This window comes from Necator americanus, chromosome III (assembly GCF_031761385.1).
Source record: "Necator americanus strain Aroian chromosome III, whole genome shotgun sequence".
Taxonomy (NCBI): domain Eukaryota; kingdom Metazoa; phylum Nematoda; class Chromadorea; order Rhabditida; family Ancylostomatidae; genus Necator; species Necator americanus.
Genome location: NC_087373.1, coordinates 14,790,280 through 14,806,251, shown reverse-complemented (window position 1 = coordinate 14,806,251; position 15,972 = coordinate 14,790,280). Strand labels below are relative to the sequence as shown.

At 40.5% G+C, this 15,972-nt stretch overlaps 2 protein-coding genes across 4 annotated transcripts; both read left to right on the top strand.

Moving 5' to 3' along the window:
- Nucleotides 1-3,633: 3,633 nt before the first annotated feature.
- RB195_009615 (uncharacterized protein) lies at nucleotides 3,634-10,749 on the top strand (the record flags this gene model as incomplete). 2 transcript variants are annotated; one of them, XM_064190241.1, is made up of 13 exons in its annotated part: nucleotides 3,634-3,718; nucleotides 4,049-4,173; nucleotides 6,900-7,043; nucleotides 7,119-7,207; nucleotides 7,520-7,673; nucleotides 7,733-7,890; nucleotides 7,947-8,021; nucleotides 8,368-8,469; nucleotides 8,529-8,669; nucleotides 8,723-8,820; nucleotides 9,043-9,105; nucleotides 10,287-10,512; nucleotides 10,635-10,749. In XM_064190241.1, the coding sequence occupies 13 exons, from the start codon at nucleotides 3,634-3,636 to the stop codon at nucleotides 10,747-10,749; spliced, it is 1,575 nt and encodes a 524-aa protein (XP_064047825.1). The 2 variants fall into 2 exon arrangements, with proteins under 2 accessions (XP_064047825.1, XP_064047824.1); XM_064190242.1 differs by lacking the exon at nucleotides 9,043-9,105.
- Nucleotides 10,750-11,536: 787 nt separating this feature from the next.
- RB195_009614 (uncharacterized protein) lies at nucleotides 11,537-15,699 on the top strand (the record flags this gene model as incomplete). Of its 2 annotated transcripts, none has more annotated exons than XM_064190240.1 (8): nucleotides 11,537-11,704; nucleotides 13,379-13,444; nucleotides 13,544-13,657; nucleotides 13,720-13,860; nucleotides 14,047-14,145; nucleotides 14,527-14,571; nucleotides 14,817-14,906; nucleotides 15,652-15,699. In XM_064190240.1, 8 exons carry the CDS (start codon nucleotides 11,537-11,539, stop codon nucleotides 15,697-15,699), a joined length of 771 nt encoding a protein of 256 aa, XP_064047823.1. The 2 variants fall into 2 exon arrangements, with proteins under 2 accessions (XP_064047823.1, XP_013290405.1); XM_013434951.1 differs by having other exon boundaries at nucleotides 11,573-11,704.
- Between the last annotated feature and the right edge of the window lie 273 nt (nucleotides 15,700-15,972).

Sequence of the window (15,972 nt, the reverse complement as noted above, 5' to 3'; positions counted from 1 at the left end):
TTCCTTCCTTGGTTGTGTAGTGTGTGAAATTTTCTCGTTCTTTTAGTAGTACCCTAGTAGCGACGACTATCTTATCATTTCTAAGCTCTCTGAGCTGATTCTCTTTGGCATGGTAATAGGCATATGCCTATATTTTTAGTGCTTATTCATTCACGTAGTCGATAAAAAAGACCTGATACCTGGTGCAGTACCGTAAGCTGCTGTTCCTGAAATGGCGCGATGGGACCCTTACTCATTCCCACATTCCCACTGGAGTTAGCGAAGGACCCACCTCGATATCAAGCGCTGAATCGACTTTATCCCACTGACCCTCTCTCCAAATCCTTTACATGCACTCGCGTGCCAATGGAATTTCTGGGAATACTGGGATGACAATGAGCAATCGTTACCCCATAAAGAGAAAAAAATGCTGAATCTATCCACAAAACTATAAAACTATAAATTGTGCGAGCATATCACCGCCGTTCAGGATCTGTTGCCCAAGATTCTTTTTTTGACATTGCTTTAAATTTTTTTCTAATGAAGAAGAGAACGTCTCAGAGAATTTCCATGACAGCTTTTTAACATCACTACCCTCTTGACCTCCGTTATATCACGTAACGCAATTCACCTAAGATCCAGTCCCTATAGCTTTTTTCTTTTGCTGTGTACATAACTGCCTCAGACAAACACATCCAGAACATTATTATGTAGTGTCTGATGTTCGACACCGCATTGCTGTTGTGCCAACAACGCACTTTTTTCTGCGAGTTGTGCAAGAAATCAATCATGGTGTTGCACATAGTGACAGTATCAAAAGTCTTACGTGCCGGATACACTCTGCAAAGTGTTTATCACAACCATATTCATCGGAAATAATATGTAGTGCAAGGCGCACGCATTCAGATGCATTTGAGCCGTCGCCAGAAGCATGTACGGTAGCTCTAGATGTGTTCAGACTAATGACCGCAGTGCACTTTGATTGTGACAGAGCAGAAGAAAGGAAGAGGGTATGCGCCAGAGGGAAAAAGAGCGTGCGTTGCAGATGCGTCACACCCACCCGACTGAGCCTATTCAGCGACGGCTAACCAAACGTATGCTCGGGTCAAAACGACATGAAGTTTGGTGCAGCTGCTTTTGCGGCTTCACTCGAAGCGGCGCTGTAGAGCGTGGCAGTTGGGATTGATGGGGACACTTGCTAGCGCCACAGTTCACAATGGTCCCGCCTCAATATCAACTTCTATGGTTAGGTCAGAGCGACACGAGGCACGGACAGTTGCGCAAGCGGCTGCGCTCGAAGTGCGGTGGAGCGCTTCGGTTGGAATCGAGGTGGGACCATGGCGAACTACAAAGGTCGGTTGCGGTAGCGAGGATCCTTACACGATCTTAACCGCTACGCTCCGCCGCGCCGCTTCGAGCGCAGCCGCTTGCGCCACTGTCCGTGCCCCATGTCGTTTTGACCCAACTATAGCTCCACCGCGCCGCTTCGAGCGCAGCCGCTTGCGCCACTGTCCGTGCCCCATGTCGTTTTGACCCAACTATAGCTCCACCGCGCCGCTTCGAGCGCAGCCCCCCCCCCCCCTCTCCCCCCCCCCCTTTTTTTCCCATTTACCCCCCCCCCCCCCCCGCCCCATGTCGTTTTGACCCAACTATAGCTCCACCGCGCCGTTCCGAGCGGAGCCGCTTACGCAACTGCACCGGTCTTCATGTCGTCTCGACCCGACTATATCGATTCACCTTCCGGTTTATTTGCAAAACTATCAGTTGGCAAATTTATCAATCCGGTAAGCTGAGCCTAGAACTGAAGTTAAGGAGAGTGTGTTTACAAACGTCAATTTGTTCAAAACACCGAGAACTCGTTTTGGACTCTCGTTGGTTTTTTCTAGGAAAAAATGGAATTAGAACTTTATTAGGAGTTGGTTTCTTCTCAACGAGATGTGCGGCACATTGTCACCGCAGAGTTTGCGAGATCTTTTGTTACGGCTGTACCTATCCCCCTGTTCTTCTTTTGATGCTGGCGAATTTGCTGGCGCCACTCTGGATAAACACTTGAAACCAGTCAGTCGCTAGAGGGTCACTCGATGCTTCAAATCTCCACAAATCTGAACATAAAAAGTAATTTAATCTACTGTGCTACTCACATATAAATAGATGATAGCATAAACACATAAATACACAAAGATGCTTACACATAGATCTTCTTTCTAAAAGGTTTATACTTCGGCCTAACTCCAGAAATCGGCAAACTATCCGAAAGAATATTCAGAATACCTGAGTGCCTAAGTTTTTTTGTTGGAAATTTTAGAATCGGTGTTTGAAATGATTAGCGTTACAAATGTGGTGCTTGATGGACCTGGATCTGGACCACACGTTGGGGAATCATACAGCAGGCGTTGCAAATTAGATTACGAATCTGGACAAAAATAATATGTGAAGAATATAATGTTGACTGCCTTTCTATTTTGCGTTAATTCCTCTGAAGTGCTCCACCTTTGTCCCACCATCTCCTCTGCTCGTCTCTTGTTGCCCAATATGTTAGTAGTTTAGCGCTTTGTTATGACAGCTGGAATGTACATACATAACTGGGTCGCTAGCACCTAGAAGTTGACCTAAACGAGCCTGTAAAAGAACTCTCAAGTTCTTACTTCGAAGAGTGGCAGATGGTTGGCCGTCTCTTAGATAGTCTCAAAGGATAAATATTGTCTGCTGAAGCCCTATTTTTTATTTTATTTATATATTATTCTGTTTTATTTTTTCACATATTTTATTTTTGCACAGTTCCTTTACGTTCCCGAGATTCTCTTGGCAGCTGAAGCCCCGCAATCCCGAGTCGGAAAATGAAAGCTCCTTCAAGAAGAAAGATTTCAATTCAGTAGTTTTTCCCTTACTTCATGCAGGTCATTATCCGATTGTTTTCATAGGCTCTCTTTAGTGATGAAACAGAAAACCGTCGTTGTTGCATTTGCATTTTCGCGTTCAAGTAACGACGAGCTCGTCATCTCTTTTATCTTTGCATTGACGACCATCGCTATCACAAGAGAACTTTATCGCTGTCGGAACTCATTTCTTTGCCTTTCACGTGAATTAAACGATAGTTCTCAGCCCAGTATCACTTCGTTGTTCTGCAAATATCTCAGCATATAACGATCAATGATGAGATAAAGTATCTTTGTAATCTTCAAAATTATCGATTTTTGGCACTGCTTTCGTTGTCGCAGTTGCGCGCTTTGTAGTGCGGTTCTGGCCGTCATTATTGCATTAAACGTTACAATTATACCCTTACGGTTTTTAGGTGAAAGCAAACTGTCGCTTGCTTCCCTTTCTACGTTCCTCTCCATTTTTTCTCATATGACGCCTTGCCATTTTGATGACCGGTTCATTGCAGCAAAGACGTATGCAGGTGTTATCAACAGAATACTTCTAATTATCCATATTAACGCGTTATTTCTTCTGCCAGTTTTCCTCTCACTCTACCACATAGCGGTCACTCGGTTTGTGCTTCTATTTCCCAGGTTTTCTGGTCGCTTGACTTTTGACTTCCGTAATTTAATCGTTCGGTCCGCTTGTGTAGTTTCATTATTCAACCACTGTTTTTGTTACTTACAGATGGCAGCGTTGAGATTTTAATTTTTGAGGAAAATCAGGCGTTTTTAAATGAACTTACGACTTGGTGTGTTCGTTTTATCTGTATTTCTGCCGTGTTCTGCTTCCGGGAAGCATGGTGAAAAAGCAACTAGAAGTAAGTTCTTTTTTGTTTAGAATTAGTTTAAGAATTTGTCCCAGTTTTGGTTGGTTTATTACATCTCTGCTTCTGCTTGCTGTTGATACTACATCTATTAGCGACCTTGTTGTGATGTCAGAGAGTATAAGCAAGCAATACAGTAAGAATACAAACCGAATGCCAAGTTTGCTTCAGTGGTTCAAATTTGTTCTTCTATTACTAGAAGATAACGAAAAGTTGTCACAGTTGAATTTCGACTTTTTAAAAGACAGGGAAAGTTTGGGCTGAGAAAAACAGTCAAGGAAATTGTTTGCTCATTCTTTAGATTTGAATTTTACTTCTTTCCAGATGTAGTTGTAACAGCAGAGGAGGAGAAGGTCCGTGATGCGGCTGGCTACAGCGCAATTGCCGAAATCCACAGAGAAATGGATGATGACCACTCTGGGTCGATTGACAGGAAGGAAACCACTGGGGTAAACGCTTATTTCTTTCTACTCGTCATTTTATGTCTTTAAATACCAGAGCACGAAATCACAGTTGGATTACTGCAAATTGCATATGGGTGATGCATGAGTGAGGAACGTCGGTAATGAGTCACACTGTGATCCTCATCCGTGATATCCTAACCACTGCTTCCCCATTTCTACGCCATGTGCCGTCATCCAAGTGATTCTTAGAGATTGGGCAGTTCAGATGTTGTTTGACTACCCTAGTATTTGCACGTCTAATTTTATTGTTTTAATCCTAGATTGCGTCGGTGGACTAGTGTTTGCATATGTTGCTCGTGAACAAGATTAGTCGCTGCGCGTATCTTTAAACAGTGACAGTTCAAACCGAACAAGGTTGCCAACGTTAAAACTATGCGTACACGTATGAAACGCGTGAATAAATGGTTTTGATCAGTGGAAAGTAATTCTTAAAATGATCTAACATTGTTTAACGCCAGTTTATACCTGCTTCGAGTCGAAAAGGTCGTCATCTAAGATTCTCGCACCCGTTAGCGTTTAATGTAGTTTACGCTAATCTGCTTTTTCCTCAAAATCATGTTGTTTCGTGTTTGTGTAGATGTTTGAACATAGATAGAATTATGCTCTCTTGAGGTCTCAGCTCAAAACCAGTCTGCTGTTTAAGCAATCATTTAATCAGTAATTCTTATGATTCTTTTGTTAAATGATTGAAAGCAGTTCTTAATTTACTGGCGCGGTCCGCCGTCATGTAATTATCTGAACTGTGCCAGCAATTCTTTATAAACAAGGATATGGGCTCATAAATATCGATCTTCCTAGATAAGTGCGAACTTATCGCTTCACGTTTATGGTGACTTTTTATGTCCAAACACTGCTCGAACCAACGTTAGTTAACAACAAAATCACGGACATGGATTAGTTTAGTCAATATTTAATTAATTTAAGTATATTCATTGCACTGAATTATTTAGAAAGCTCTCTTAATCTTATCCAGTATAAACGGCTTGATATTTTTAAATGGATAAATCAGGAAGGCATTTATTATGTTGCTTGGTTTTTGCTTGTTGAACAGCTGCTATAAAGGTTTCTTCCTAAGAAATTTCGGACCTGAGAATTGCAGAACGAAGGCCAGCTGAAATGTTCCTGTCACGCTCTCCGTTTCAAACAGGTTGTAGTATTTGAGTTGGCAGAAAAATTCTCAAGAACGTAGCGAAAGTGACGTAGTAGACTTCTGGGCAAGTCTTTGTTAACAGCTGCTAGGTGACAGTCTCCGTCCTTTCTCCATGAATCATTACCCCATAAAAGTCTTGGCATGGGTGGCCTGTCAGCGGCTTCTCGTTACGAACGTTTTCTCTTTGGGATCGACTTTGGAATGTTTGTCTACACCTAAGACCGTACTACTTTTCACTTCAACCTTCAAAAAGCAGCACTTTAGTACCCTTACTGAAGCTGCTTCGTAGTGAATCAGGTCGTCGTTTCCACGACAACGCAAAGCAGGTACTGTTTCACGGAAGCAAAGCAATTTCAAGCTTGAAGAAAAAGTTGGGTCGAGGAGAAATAGCGCAATACTTGTTGTGCTACCATCTTGAAAAGTGGTTGGTCCCAGTGAAGTTTTTGATTAAAGGCATCACTCCACGAATCTGAAGTGGGATGGATTTCAGATGGGGTATTCGTATTCGGGATAATAGATTATGGAGACGGGGGTGATTCCGTCCATTTCTTCCTAATTGCCGTAAAAACGGCCCGGAAGATGCGGCGCCGCAAAGGGCTGGCGCCCTCCAGTCGAACTCCTTGTAGAAAATAGTGCGCCGGAACGCCCGAAGCCGTATCTTCCTGGTCGTTTTTTACGGCAATTAGGAAGAAATGGACGGAATCATCCTCCTCTCCATAATCTACTATCCCTTATAAGAATACTCCACCTGAAATCCGTACCACCTCAGATTCGTGGAGTGATGCCGTTAAGCAGATCCCCTTGAGGATGCGATGCCGAATAAGTTAGCAGCATTTTTTCTGCCTAAAAGTATTCAGTTTCCTTCCTGTCGTCATCATGGACCTCTCCACATTGTCCAGGTAAAAAAAGTGGCTGCTTTCGTGAGAGAATTTAACTAGCTACATCTCAAAAAATTAGATATTTCCGCAGTTCATAATTTTTCTCGTCCTTTTCTGCGAGCCGGCTCGACCATTGAAATTTGTGACACTAAATATGAGTTGTAATGCGGCTGAGGCAGGACTTCCAAGTTTCATTCGGGCGATTTTCGTGATCTACATAAATATGGGGTGGCTTAGGAATGTGGACAGTTCAATGTTTCCAGCCGTTCCAGACCAAACATTACGCCCAATAATAGTTTAAATTAAACAATCAAAGACTGGACCATGGAAAGGAGTTGTTTTTCATGTACTGCTTTCTTCAGCTCATCGTCGTCTACCACTATAGGTCCTTCCTCGCTTTTCAACTCTGGACTTGGATTAAGTTACCAATTATAGGATATTTGTATCAGTAGGAGAATAAGAACACGCTTTTTGAAATTCATATGTATTTATGGCTAAGAAAGGCACTTTAAAAATGTTCGAAGATAAACAGCGACAATAACTTTCCGAACGACTTAATATTTGTGGAAAACTACAGTGATCAGAAGATGTTCATGGTTCATATATTGCATATCCTCTAGAACATGAAGAGAATCTTCTAAATTTGGCCATTAATTATGTGTAAATGAAGGATTTAATTGTAGTTCATGATGGAGGACATGCATATGCGCGGATCTGATCGAACTCGGCGTGAACATGCGTTTCACGGCGACGATGATGCGATCACAGTCGATGATCTGTGGGAGGCATGGTTCGAAAGCGATGAGCGGGCTTGGACCACCGAACAAGTTTGTTTGGTTTAATTGTACAGACGCCTCCGCATATACCTCATTTCGCCGGTCAGAGTTCGTGAGCATCTTTAGGTATTGAACTGGATAGTGCACGAAGTGAATCTACCAATGTATGCAGATCGAATTACGGAACTTAAAATAGATGGTACAGCGTTGCCGAGGTAAACGTTATATCAACATGTCATCGAATGCCGATTCGACCACGTTTCCGATGATTTTCACGTTAACGACAAAAGTTCCTACATAATTACATGGACACTCATGACCATTACATTGTATAACTGTGTAACAAATACGGGAAATTCTACTCTCTGACACTTAACGGGCTGTTTTTGTTACGTTTTTGGGTAACGTGTTATCTATTTGTCCTTTCAAATCGTCGTATGACTGTATTTATTATTATCATGTACTCTCTTCCCTGCCCTTCTCAGATATTTCGTCTTCTCTTAGGACATAAATTCATTGGTTTTCAGGTTGGCGGTTCATAACTCAACATTTATGACAAATCAGCTTGGGATAAAATCATCAGTCCATCGACAAAAACTTCGTTTAAATGCGCTTGACGTTGTTCTTTTCGGTCACCGCGATCCTTCTTCCAAGGGCAAAGACATTGCTTTGGCGCTACTGGTAGTGATTTCGTTTAGTCGTAATAAAAACATATTTTTGTTCTTGTTTTTTTTTTCTAGCTTCTCCTTTTAACCTCTGTTCTTATCCTCTACGCCAAGCAAAGACGAAGAGCTCGTCTTCAAGTGACGGAATTATCACAAAAATTGAAAGAGTTGAAAAACATGGAAAATGAGTTCGATGTTGTGCAAAAGAAATGGAATGAAGAAAGGAATAGGAGGTACATCACAGACGGCCTTATTTTTGAAAACCCAGTTCGTGAATGGTTGTTTCTAGGTCAACTGCTGATGGAGGAGTTAGCCAAGTTGAGGTTGACAATTTACGCGTCCAGTTGGAAGAGGCAGAACGAAGGTAAAGGCTTGATTTGGCCTACATCCTTCAATCATTGCTAATTGCCAAATTTTGCTCGATCACATTTTTTTCCTTGAGATATTGATTTTGACACAGCGAAGCGCCTGCACGGTGCCAGTTTGATTTGCGAGCATAGGGGTCTGACTTTGAGGGGATTAGTTTCAAAACTTGTTCAGGTATAAGTAGATCCGACCAGGTTACTTTCTTTAGTTCATCAGATCTCGTGCATCTCTGTTTAAAAATTCCTGTCTAAAATCTCTGTTTAAAATGTTTAAAATAGGCGAGATGTGGCTGTAGTTGCTCTTTAGGAGGTGCCATATGATCTAACTTTCTTTGTTTTCTTCAGACTTGAAGAAAACGGAATAGGAGGAGTACCTCTTGCCTTGCAACCACTTCTACGTAAAACATGTGAAGTCGAAATGGCATTTTTAGAGAAGCAGAAGCAGGAGTATGTTTCAGTTTTTGGTTTTCTATTCTACTGTTTCAATCCTGGGAGGTTATTTTTAGGTGTGTGAAAGAAATGCGTGATGCAATCGAGTTAGTAGACAGACTTCAGAAGAAGCAGTCTAGTGTAATATCATCACTCAAACTGGCAACAGGGGCGTCTTCCTCTAGTGATCAAGTCGACAGTAAAATTTTTGCATTGAAGTATGCGTTATCATTAATGTTCAGTTATCTTTTTGTTAAATCGCTACCTTTAGGTCTCGTATGGATAAAATCCATGCCCTTACACGTGACACCCAAGAACGTTGGCTTCAGATCGAATCCCTGTGTGGTTTTCCTGTTTTTTATATAGGTGGTAAGTTCTTCTCTTCGCACTCACTCATAAGGGGTGGATTTGGTTTGTGATTTCTTTTTAACCGGCATGTTCGTTGGAAATACACATTGCATGCTGGCGTTGTGATGCAGTTCGTTTAATTCCAATGAGCAAAAGCGCATTGTTTCTTGCCTGGGACAGTGGACTGGTCTTGAATCTTCGTAAAGGGAGCAGTAACTTATGCCCACTTGGTTATGGTTACAGAAACGATGCCAATCGTGCACCACTCAACATCGTCCTCGTCTCATTTCTATGCGGCCAACTCAGGTATGTCAGAGTCGTCGGACGACGAGAGTTCAAGTGGGAGCTTCCTGTAGCTGAGTAGCAGGGTTGGAATGGTATTGTCTCGAGTGCACGGCGTGAGCATGCTATGTGTTTTTGTCTCAATCTTCTCTCGTCAGTTTACTTACTGTGATAACTTTCTTGTGATGTTTCTGTTGCTCCTTCCTTTCCACCTGCTGTTTAGTAGTGTTGGATTAAATTAATGTTTTGTAAGCATGCGTTGTTTCAGATACTTTAGAAAAAAATTCCTCGTTCTTGGAAGTGATGAGAGCTTGCCTGAATTACATGAACAAAATGTAGTGGAAGTATCCTGGTATAGAGCGTAAATGACTGAAGCGCATTGTTTATAATATGCGCTATTCAAAAATTGTCACGCTTTTTCTTCTGTTGAGTGCTATTGCTGGACTTCTTATAACTAAGTTTATTGCAATTAATGTTATAATAGGTAGTAACACTTTATTGTTCACGAATTCCACAGAAAATCGGTGCTTCATTGTTGCACTTCTACGGTGTCATTTTTTTTCAATAACTTGCTAATGAAGTTACTTATAAAATGAAAGGCTAAAATGACGCTACTTATGAGTCGATATTACACATATAGGATTAGTCTCACTTCATCTTGTACATAAATGCGCCTAGCTGATCTAGTTTTCGTCTCAAGGATGAGCACCAGGTTATCAAGTGAATTGCTGATAATTTTAAAGTTATAGGGGATAGAACCAACTCTTCCTAGGATTCGTAGCTATAACATGGATATTTTAGCCCTTGATTATTTTGTACATTTGTTTCCATTTTTGTGCTTTTGTGCTACATAAGTACTGGGAAATTGCGACAAGCGGAATTGAAAGGAAATTTAGCACTGAATTTCACCTCACCAGCTCATGCTTTAAGGTCTGTTCTAATATTCTAAGTGAGTTGTAATTTACATGAAGTATTGTCTTATTTATTTCTTGTCTCGTACTTTTGTTGTTTATGTCTGGTGGTGGTAAAGAAGTTTGCCCTGTGTTTCTTTGACTATTGCTTAGCTTCAAGCTGTCTGCTATACCTTTGTGCATAGTTTCGTGTAATTTTTCTTCCTCTTTTGTTTTTTTCGTAAGCTCATTCCATATTGATACCTAACAGTTTAACTCATAGCCGGCTTAACCATCGCTTGTGCTCATTTTCAGCTGGATCGTCAATTTCTTCGAAGTCGTTGGCGTCGTCTGGCGGTTCAACCGCCCATGCAAGCAACCATACACTTTCTGCCGCGGCAAACACAAGCGCACCTGTGGTGCCACAAAAGCCGCCTTCTTTCTTGTCCGGAATCCCTTCCAGTGGAAACTCACTGTTAAACAGATCTAGTGAGGTTACTAATGGTGCGCCAAGTGGTGATCCAGTTGGACCACAGCGCATGTGAGTTCCTTCATTCAGTTTTGCTTCTGCATGTAAACGCTGACTCTACAGTCGCTGACCCATGCTGCTCTTACTTCATCAACACGCGTGCAAATGTATTTTGCCTGATAACGATTTTTCAGAATGACCGAGGACACTCTATCGCTATCTTCTACGGAAGGAAAGAGAAAGAAAGGTTTCTTGAAGTTTTTCAAGAAATCCTCCTCAAGAAACAGTATGATCACAACACCACAATGATCCACAATTTAAATATTTATAGCACAATTCTGAGTTCTAACAGATCAAAATTGGTTTTATTTAATATTGGTAACACTTAGTAATGTATTGCGGTTGAAAGGGTTTATTGTTATCATTTCCCACTCAGTGTTTGCTGCTGTGCGGCATTTTAGAGAAGCGGCTTTATAAGCTAGCAACCTTTGAGGATTTTTAGAGCAGCTTTTCTTGGACAATGGGTATGACTCTCATAAGCAGGATCATGCTTTTACTGCTTTATATCCTCGAAGGTTACAGATAAATAGATGTTTTTTTATGCAAAGATGCACTCAATTGATTTAGGTAATGTAGTCGTCCCCGCTGTCCTCTATGTAATTTTGCTTTTCATTTTACATATCATATTATTCCGGTATATAACTAGAGTTTTACGTCATGTAGCTGTGGTTTTGTGATCAACTTTGCCTTGCCTCATATCATCGCCAAACTCCTGTGACTTCTGGTGGCCTCGTGTTTAAACAGTTTGTTGCTCATGCGAGTGCTAAGCGTGAACCGCAGTTGATAGTGATTGTGATTAAAGCCTAAACGGGATCCAACTATATTTGGCTCTTTTATTCCAAGTAATCAAGGAGACATTGTCCTCTCATTGACCATTGTCTATTAATAATCCCAGCTTGCCGCTTTTACTACGTACTCGGATTGTGATGCTTTACTTAATTATTCTAATAAATTCTTGGATGTATCTACTGAGAACTGAATGTAACTCGTCTTCATCGCAATACGTCTTTTTTTTTTGTATCCGTCCTAGCAGCCGATGGGCCCAGGTACGTTGGAGTTTCAGATAATCGAAATGAGCAAAATGATTTCAAAGTTAGCAGCTTCACAAAACAGAAACTCGGATGAAAAGAGCCCAAAACCGAAGAAAGAAAAACCTCTACATGTTGTAAAGATTAAGAGGATACCATATGGGCTTTTTGAAAAGGTTTGTTGGATTTGCTGCCTGTTGAACTATTTTCAGTATTCAAAAATTAACATAATCTTATTCATCTGCAACTCAAAAACTACGTGAAAATATGTACATTAGTGTCGAAACTACTAGATTTGCCGAAAACGGCATAACCACACAAGGGCATCTCTAATGACGTATACGAGATCTGATTCACCAAATTCAAGAGGAGGGAAGATGTCCCGGGGTCGGACCGATGGAGTTGGTTTTGAAAGTGTTGCGATTTATCATGAATTAGGACGTACAAACCACCAGGTCAATTTCGCCCTCGACTTTCCCTGTGATGAATCGAAGATGATACAAGAGCTGGCTAACCTCGGAAAGGTCACAAAGCTTGGTCGAAGGGTCCTAACTTATGCTGCACATTGGTTAGATGTTGCTTCACCTTGATCCTTTGGTCAAAATCTTTTTTCTTTCTGACTCCTGAAAAAAGTAGGCTAGTAGAAGACTAGCTAAAGAGTAGTGCCCAGTTAGATAGCTAAGGAATTTTTGAAGTTAGTTGATTGGTTACTATCGTGTTAACTTCCGAGGAAATCATGTAATAGGGTTTTCTGGAACGCCGTGAAAAGTTATGAAGATTGCTCAAATAGGGTTATCCTTGTTCTACTACAGCGTTCTGGAGCAAGGACCTCTCATAGGCGTTACCTTCTGTAGCTGAAGAATGTTTTGTCAACTCATCACTACAATAATCAATTTCAATACAACTGTGTCGTATGGGGTTTAAGCGAAATTCTAATGAGCTCTGTCTTTCCTCGTTTCTGTTTTTGTTTGCCGCGCCTATGACTGTTTTCAAATAAACAAATCATATGCATTTCAGCATTCCTTTTCAAAAAATCCTTTTCTGAAGAATCAAGCAAATCTACTGCAAATCTTGGTGAAGTAGTTTTGAGTCGTTCGTTACCCATGATCACTTCAACGAGCTACATTATCAAAAAACAATACTGTTTCATGGATTGTATCACTCAAATACGTGTCATGCTAAAAAAAGGCTAAACCGAGGTCTAATGTTGTTTTTGGCAGGAACTGCTTTTAGCAAAAATTTGGACTTATGGAACTTTGTCAACTTATGTTTGGACTTACTTATATGAATACACAAATGTCCAACACATATCTTAACCCTTCAAAAACTGTCAAAGTTACTAGTATTCTTAAAATAAGAGACAAAATGCTTCTTCACATAGATACAGATCAAGTATCTAACACTTGAGAACATAGGTAATTCCCGAGAATCTCGTGGAGGGATTTTTCAGAAAGTAATTTTCGATTAAGGGCGTTTCAATATGACAATCTCTTACTTCTTTTCAATTGTTCCCTGCAAAGAAATTTCAAGAACCCAGTTTCAGGCAATGCTTATTTTTGAGTATGGAACTACTGGAAGCATAGAAGAGTTATCATCGACGTTAGCGTTGTTATCAGCGACTTGACATGATAGCGGCGATTAATTACTCCGTTTCAAATAGAACACTGTTTTGACCTACAATAAACAAAAAAATACAGCAGAAACCATACAGGGATAGAGACGATACAAGAGCACGTCGTTCTCCTATAATTTTCCATTTTTATTTTTTATTATAAGCTTCTCCGCTCAAAATTCTAAACTGTACTGCACTTCATGTATTTCACCCTCAGTCCGCAAATTTATGTTTTCAGCAACTTTGGGAGTATTTCACTCAATTTGGAAAGGTGATCAGAGTGCGAGTAGCTCGAAGCTTAAAAGTATGTTACTTTTGATCAACGTTCATCTGTTCCCATCATCTGACTATTGTTTTTCTCTTTCTCACGCAAGCATAAGGCAGATGTGTAGTGCATTTGCAGACTGGGAATCACAAAGGTTGGGCATATGTTGGTTTCGCAGATAAGGAAGTAGCCGAGATAGCTGCTGAATCCATGGATGGATATTTGATGTTTGAAAAAAGACTCAGCTGCCATGTAAATCTTTGTATTACTAGAAAAAATTAGTCAAGTTACTTCGTATTGGTAAACTTCTTTAGGTTATGGATCCTAAAAAAGTGCCCAAAAGCATGAAGCGGGGTCCTAGATATCTTGCTCCTCCTCACATGAAAGGCAGAGCAAAGAAAGAGGCGCTGAAAAGAAACAGGAAGAAGACATCTGAGGAGGAGGAAAAGAGCAAGGTGAGAAAAGCATTGTTGTTATACTTATTCAATGAAAAGAACATTGCTATCATAATTCATCCATATAAGGATTACAAAGATAAGGATCAAATGCATGCAAAGTTTGAAGATTACGCATTTATTACGCAAATTTATTACGCATTATTTGCTTGCACTCGCTGCCTTTCTGATTTTTTTTTTGCTTAGAAAAGAAGGGAAGCGGCGCAAAGGAAGCGTTATAACAAGTTGAAGGTTCTTGGTATTGATTATGAATTTGGATCCATGTCAAGCAGTACGTCTACTGAAGTAAGTGATGCTCTATTATTATTACATAGGATCTAGATAAATATTTCTGATTCATTATCTCTTTGGCAGTTTTGTTTTGATGAGCAGGAATAATTGCTGAAATTATGGTCAGATCAAAAACGATCTGAGGCTCGGGGCGGTTGCATAAACGATTGCGTTCGGAGCGCACTGGAAGTAACGCTTGAGCGTTTGGAATCGAGGTGGGACCGCGCTATCTTCACTCAGTCTGTAGCGATGTGGAGCTAGTGATAACCCTCTTCGACTTCTACGCTACGCTCTGTCACTTCGAGCGCATCCGCTTACGCAAGTTCATCGAGCCTTAGGTTGTTTCGACTCGACCATATTCAAAGTAGTTTTGTTTCGATTTACTCATATATTTAGGCAAAGTCAACAGTAAAAGCTGATGTAGGGAAACAAGAGGAAAACGTGAGTGCATTGAGTTCTTTTTTTTTTGTTTAACCCACTGTGCAATGAAACTGTATTATCGTAGAACTTCGGCGGTGCCCAAAAACTGCTCGCTAGAGAAGTTTTAGGAGGTCATTTCGAATCATCTTCAAGTAATTCTTTTTGAGGATTTTGAGTAGTGAATTCTTTCAGTACGGGACCCTCGTTCTTTACATTTCTGCCTACAAATTCTCCTAAACGTACTGTTTTGTAGTTCTTCAGTTTAGGAATCCGATCATCCAGATGCATCAACTTCACAAGTCAAAACTAGGAAGCCTGCTAAAGCTTTGAAATCTCTTAAAATGAAGGCTGCGAATGTGAGTTCATTTCCGATGGTTACTTAGATAAATGAGAGCAAGGATCTTTGTTTTCTTGTTATTAGAATACACTATTCGTCGAATGTGTTGTGTTGGCGTGACGTGTTACGTCTTAGGGGAGGGCGGGGGGTCACAGATCAGTGCTTCCTCTGTTACGACTGGTTGATTCTACACTGATGTTGGCAAGCTCCTGGAAAGTCCTTTTCCCTTGTTTTTTTTTGTGATATTTCTCTTTCTTTTTCGTGTAACAGTGTATGATTAATATTATGTAGTCTTAAAAAACATTATTTTTCATTAGTTTTGTTATTATTTTTCTTTGCTAGGGTACCTCTAAGGTTTTACTTTCCTCCAATTTTTCGGTTAGTTGTTCGCGAATAGCATTTTCCATAGTCGTAATCGTAGCAGTGGCTTATATCGCAGTCACTGCAACGATGAAGAACAGTGTTCATGCGCACCTGCATGAAAAAGAGAGAGACCCAGTTGTTATGAATTAAAGTCTTAGAGGCTTCAAGCAGACTATAAAACTATCGTAAAGATGTTTGTTAACACTACATTGTCCTGGTCACGAAAAAGAACGAAAAATGTTGGAAAAACAAGGGAAGAAGGGCTTCGAGAAGCTTATCTACGCCATCGAGCTATAGATCAATCGTCTTTTCGATGTAAGGGTGAGCAAGCACACGCATCTGTCGAGGGCGGAATAGATCATGCAGAAAGAACACTTTAAACGGCGATCGTACACTTCCAGGCGCGAAATAAAGTACTGGCATCCAAGGTGAAGAGAGTGCGCAAGTGATACTTCTGTTTGCTGTTCTATACATTGGACATATTGTTGAGCAAAGTTGTTATACATTGCATTGTTGAGTTTTTTTTTTGTTCATATCATATACTTCATAATTGTTTCTTGAAGCAAGTTGCGTTGTTTTGTGCTATGAATGACCCATGTTTTCGCTATGTTTTCGTTTTATAAAGAATTTTCCTTGTGTTGCTAGATATCTTTAATTCTGACTATTTCAGTACTACAATAATTTCGTCGGTTTTTCTTCCTATGAACGTGTATTATACTGGA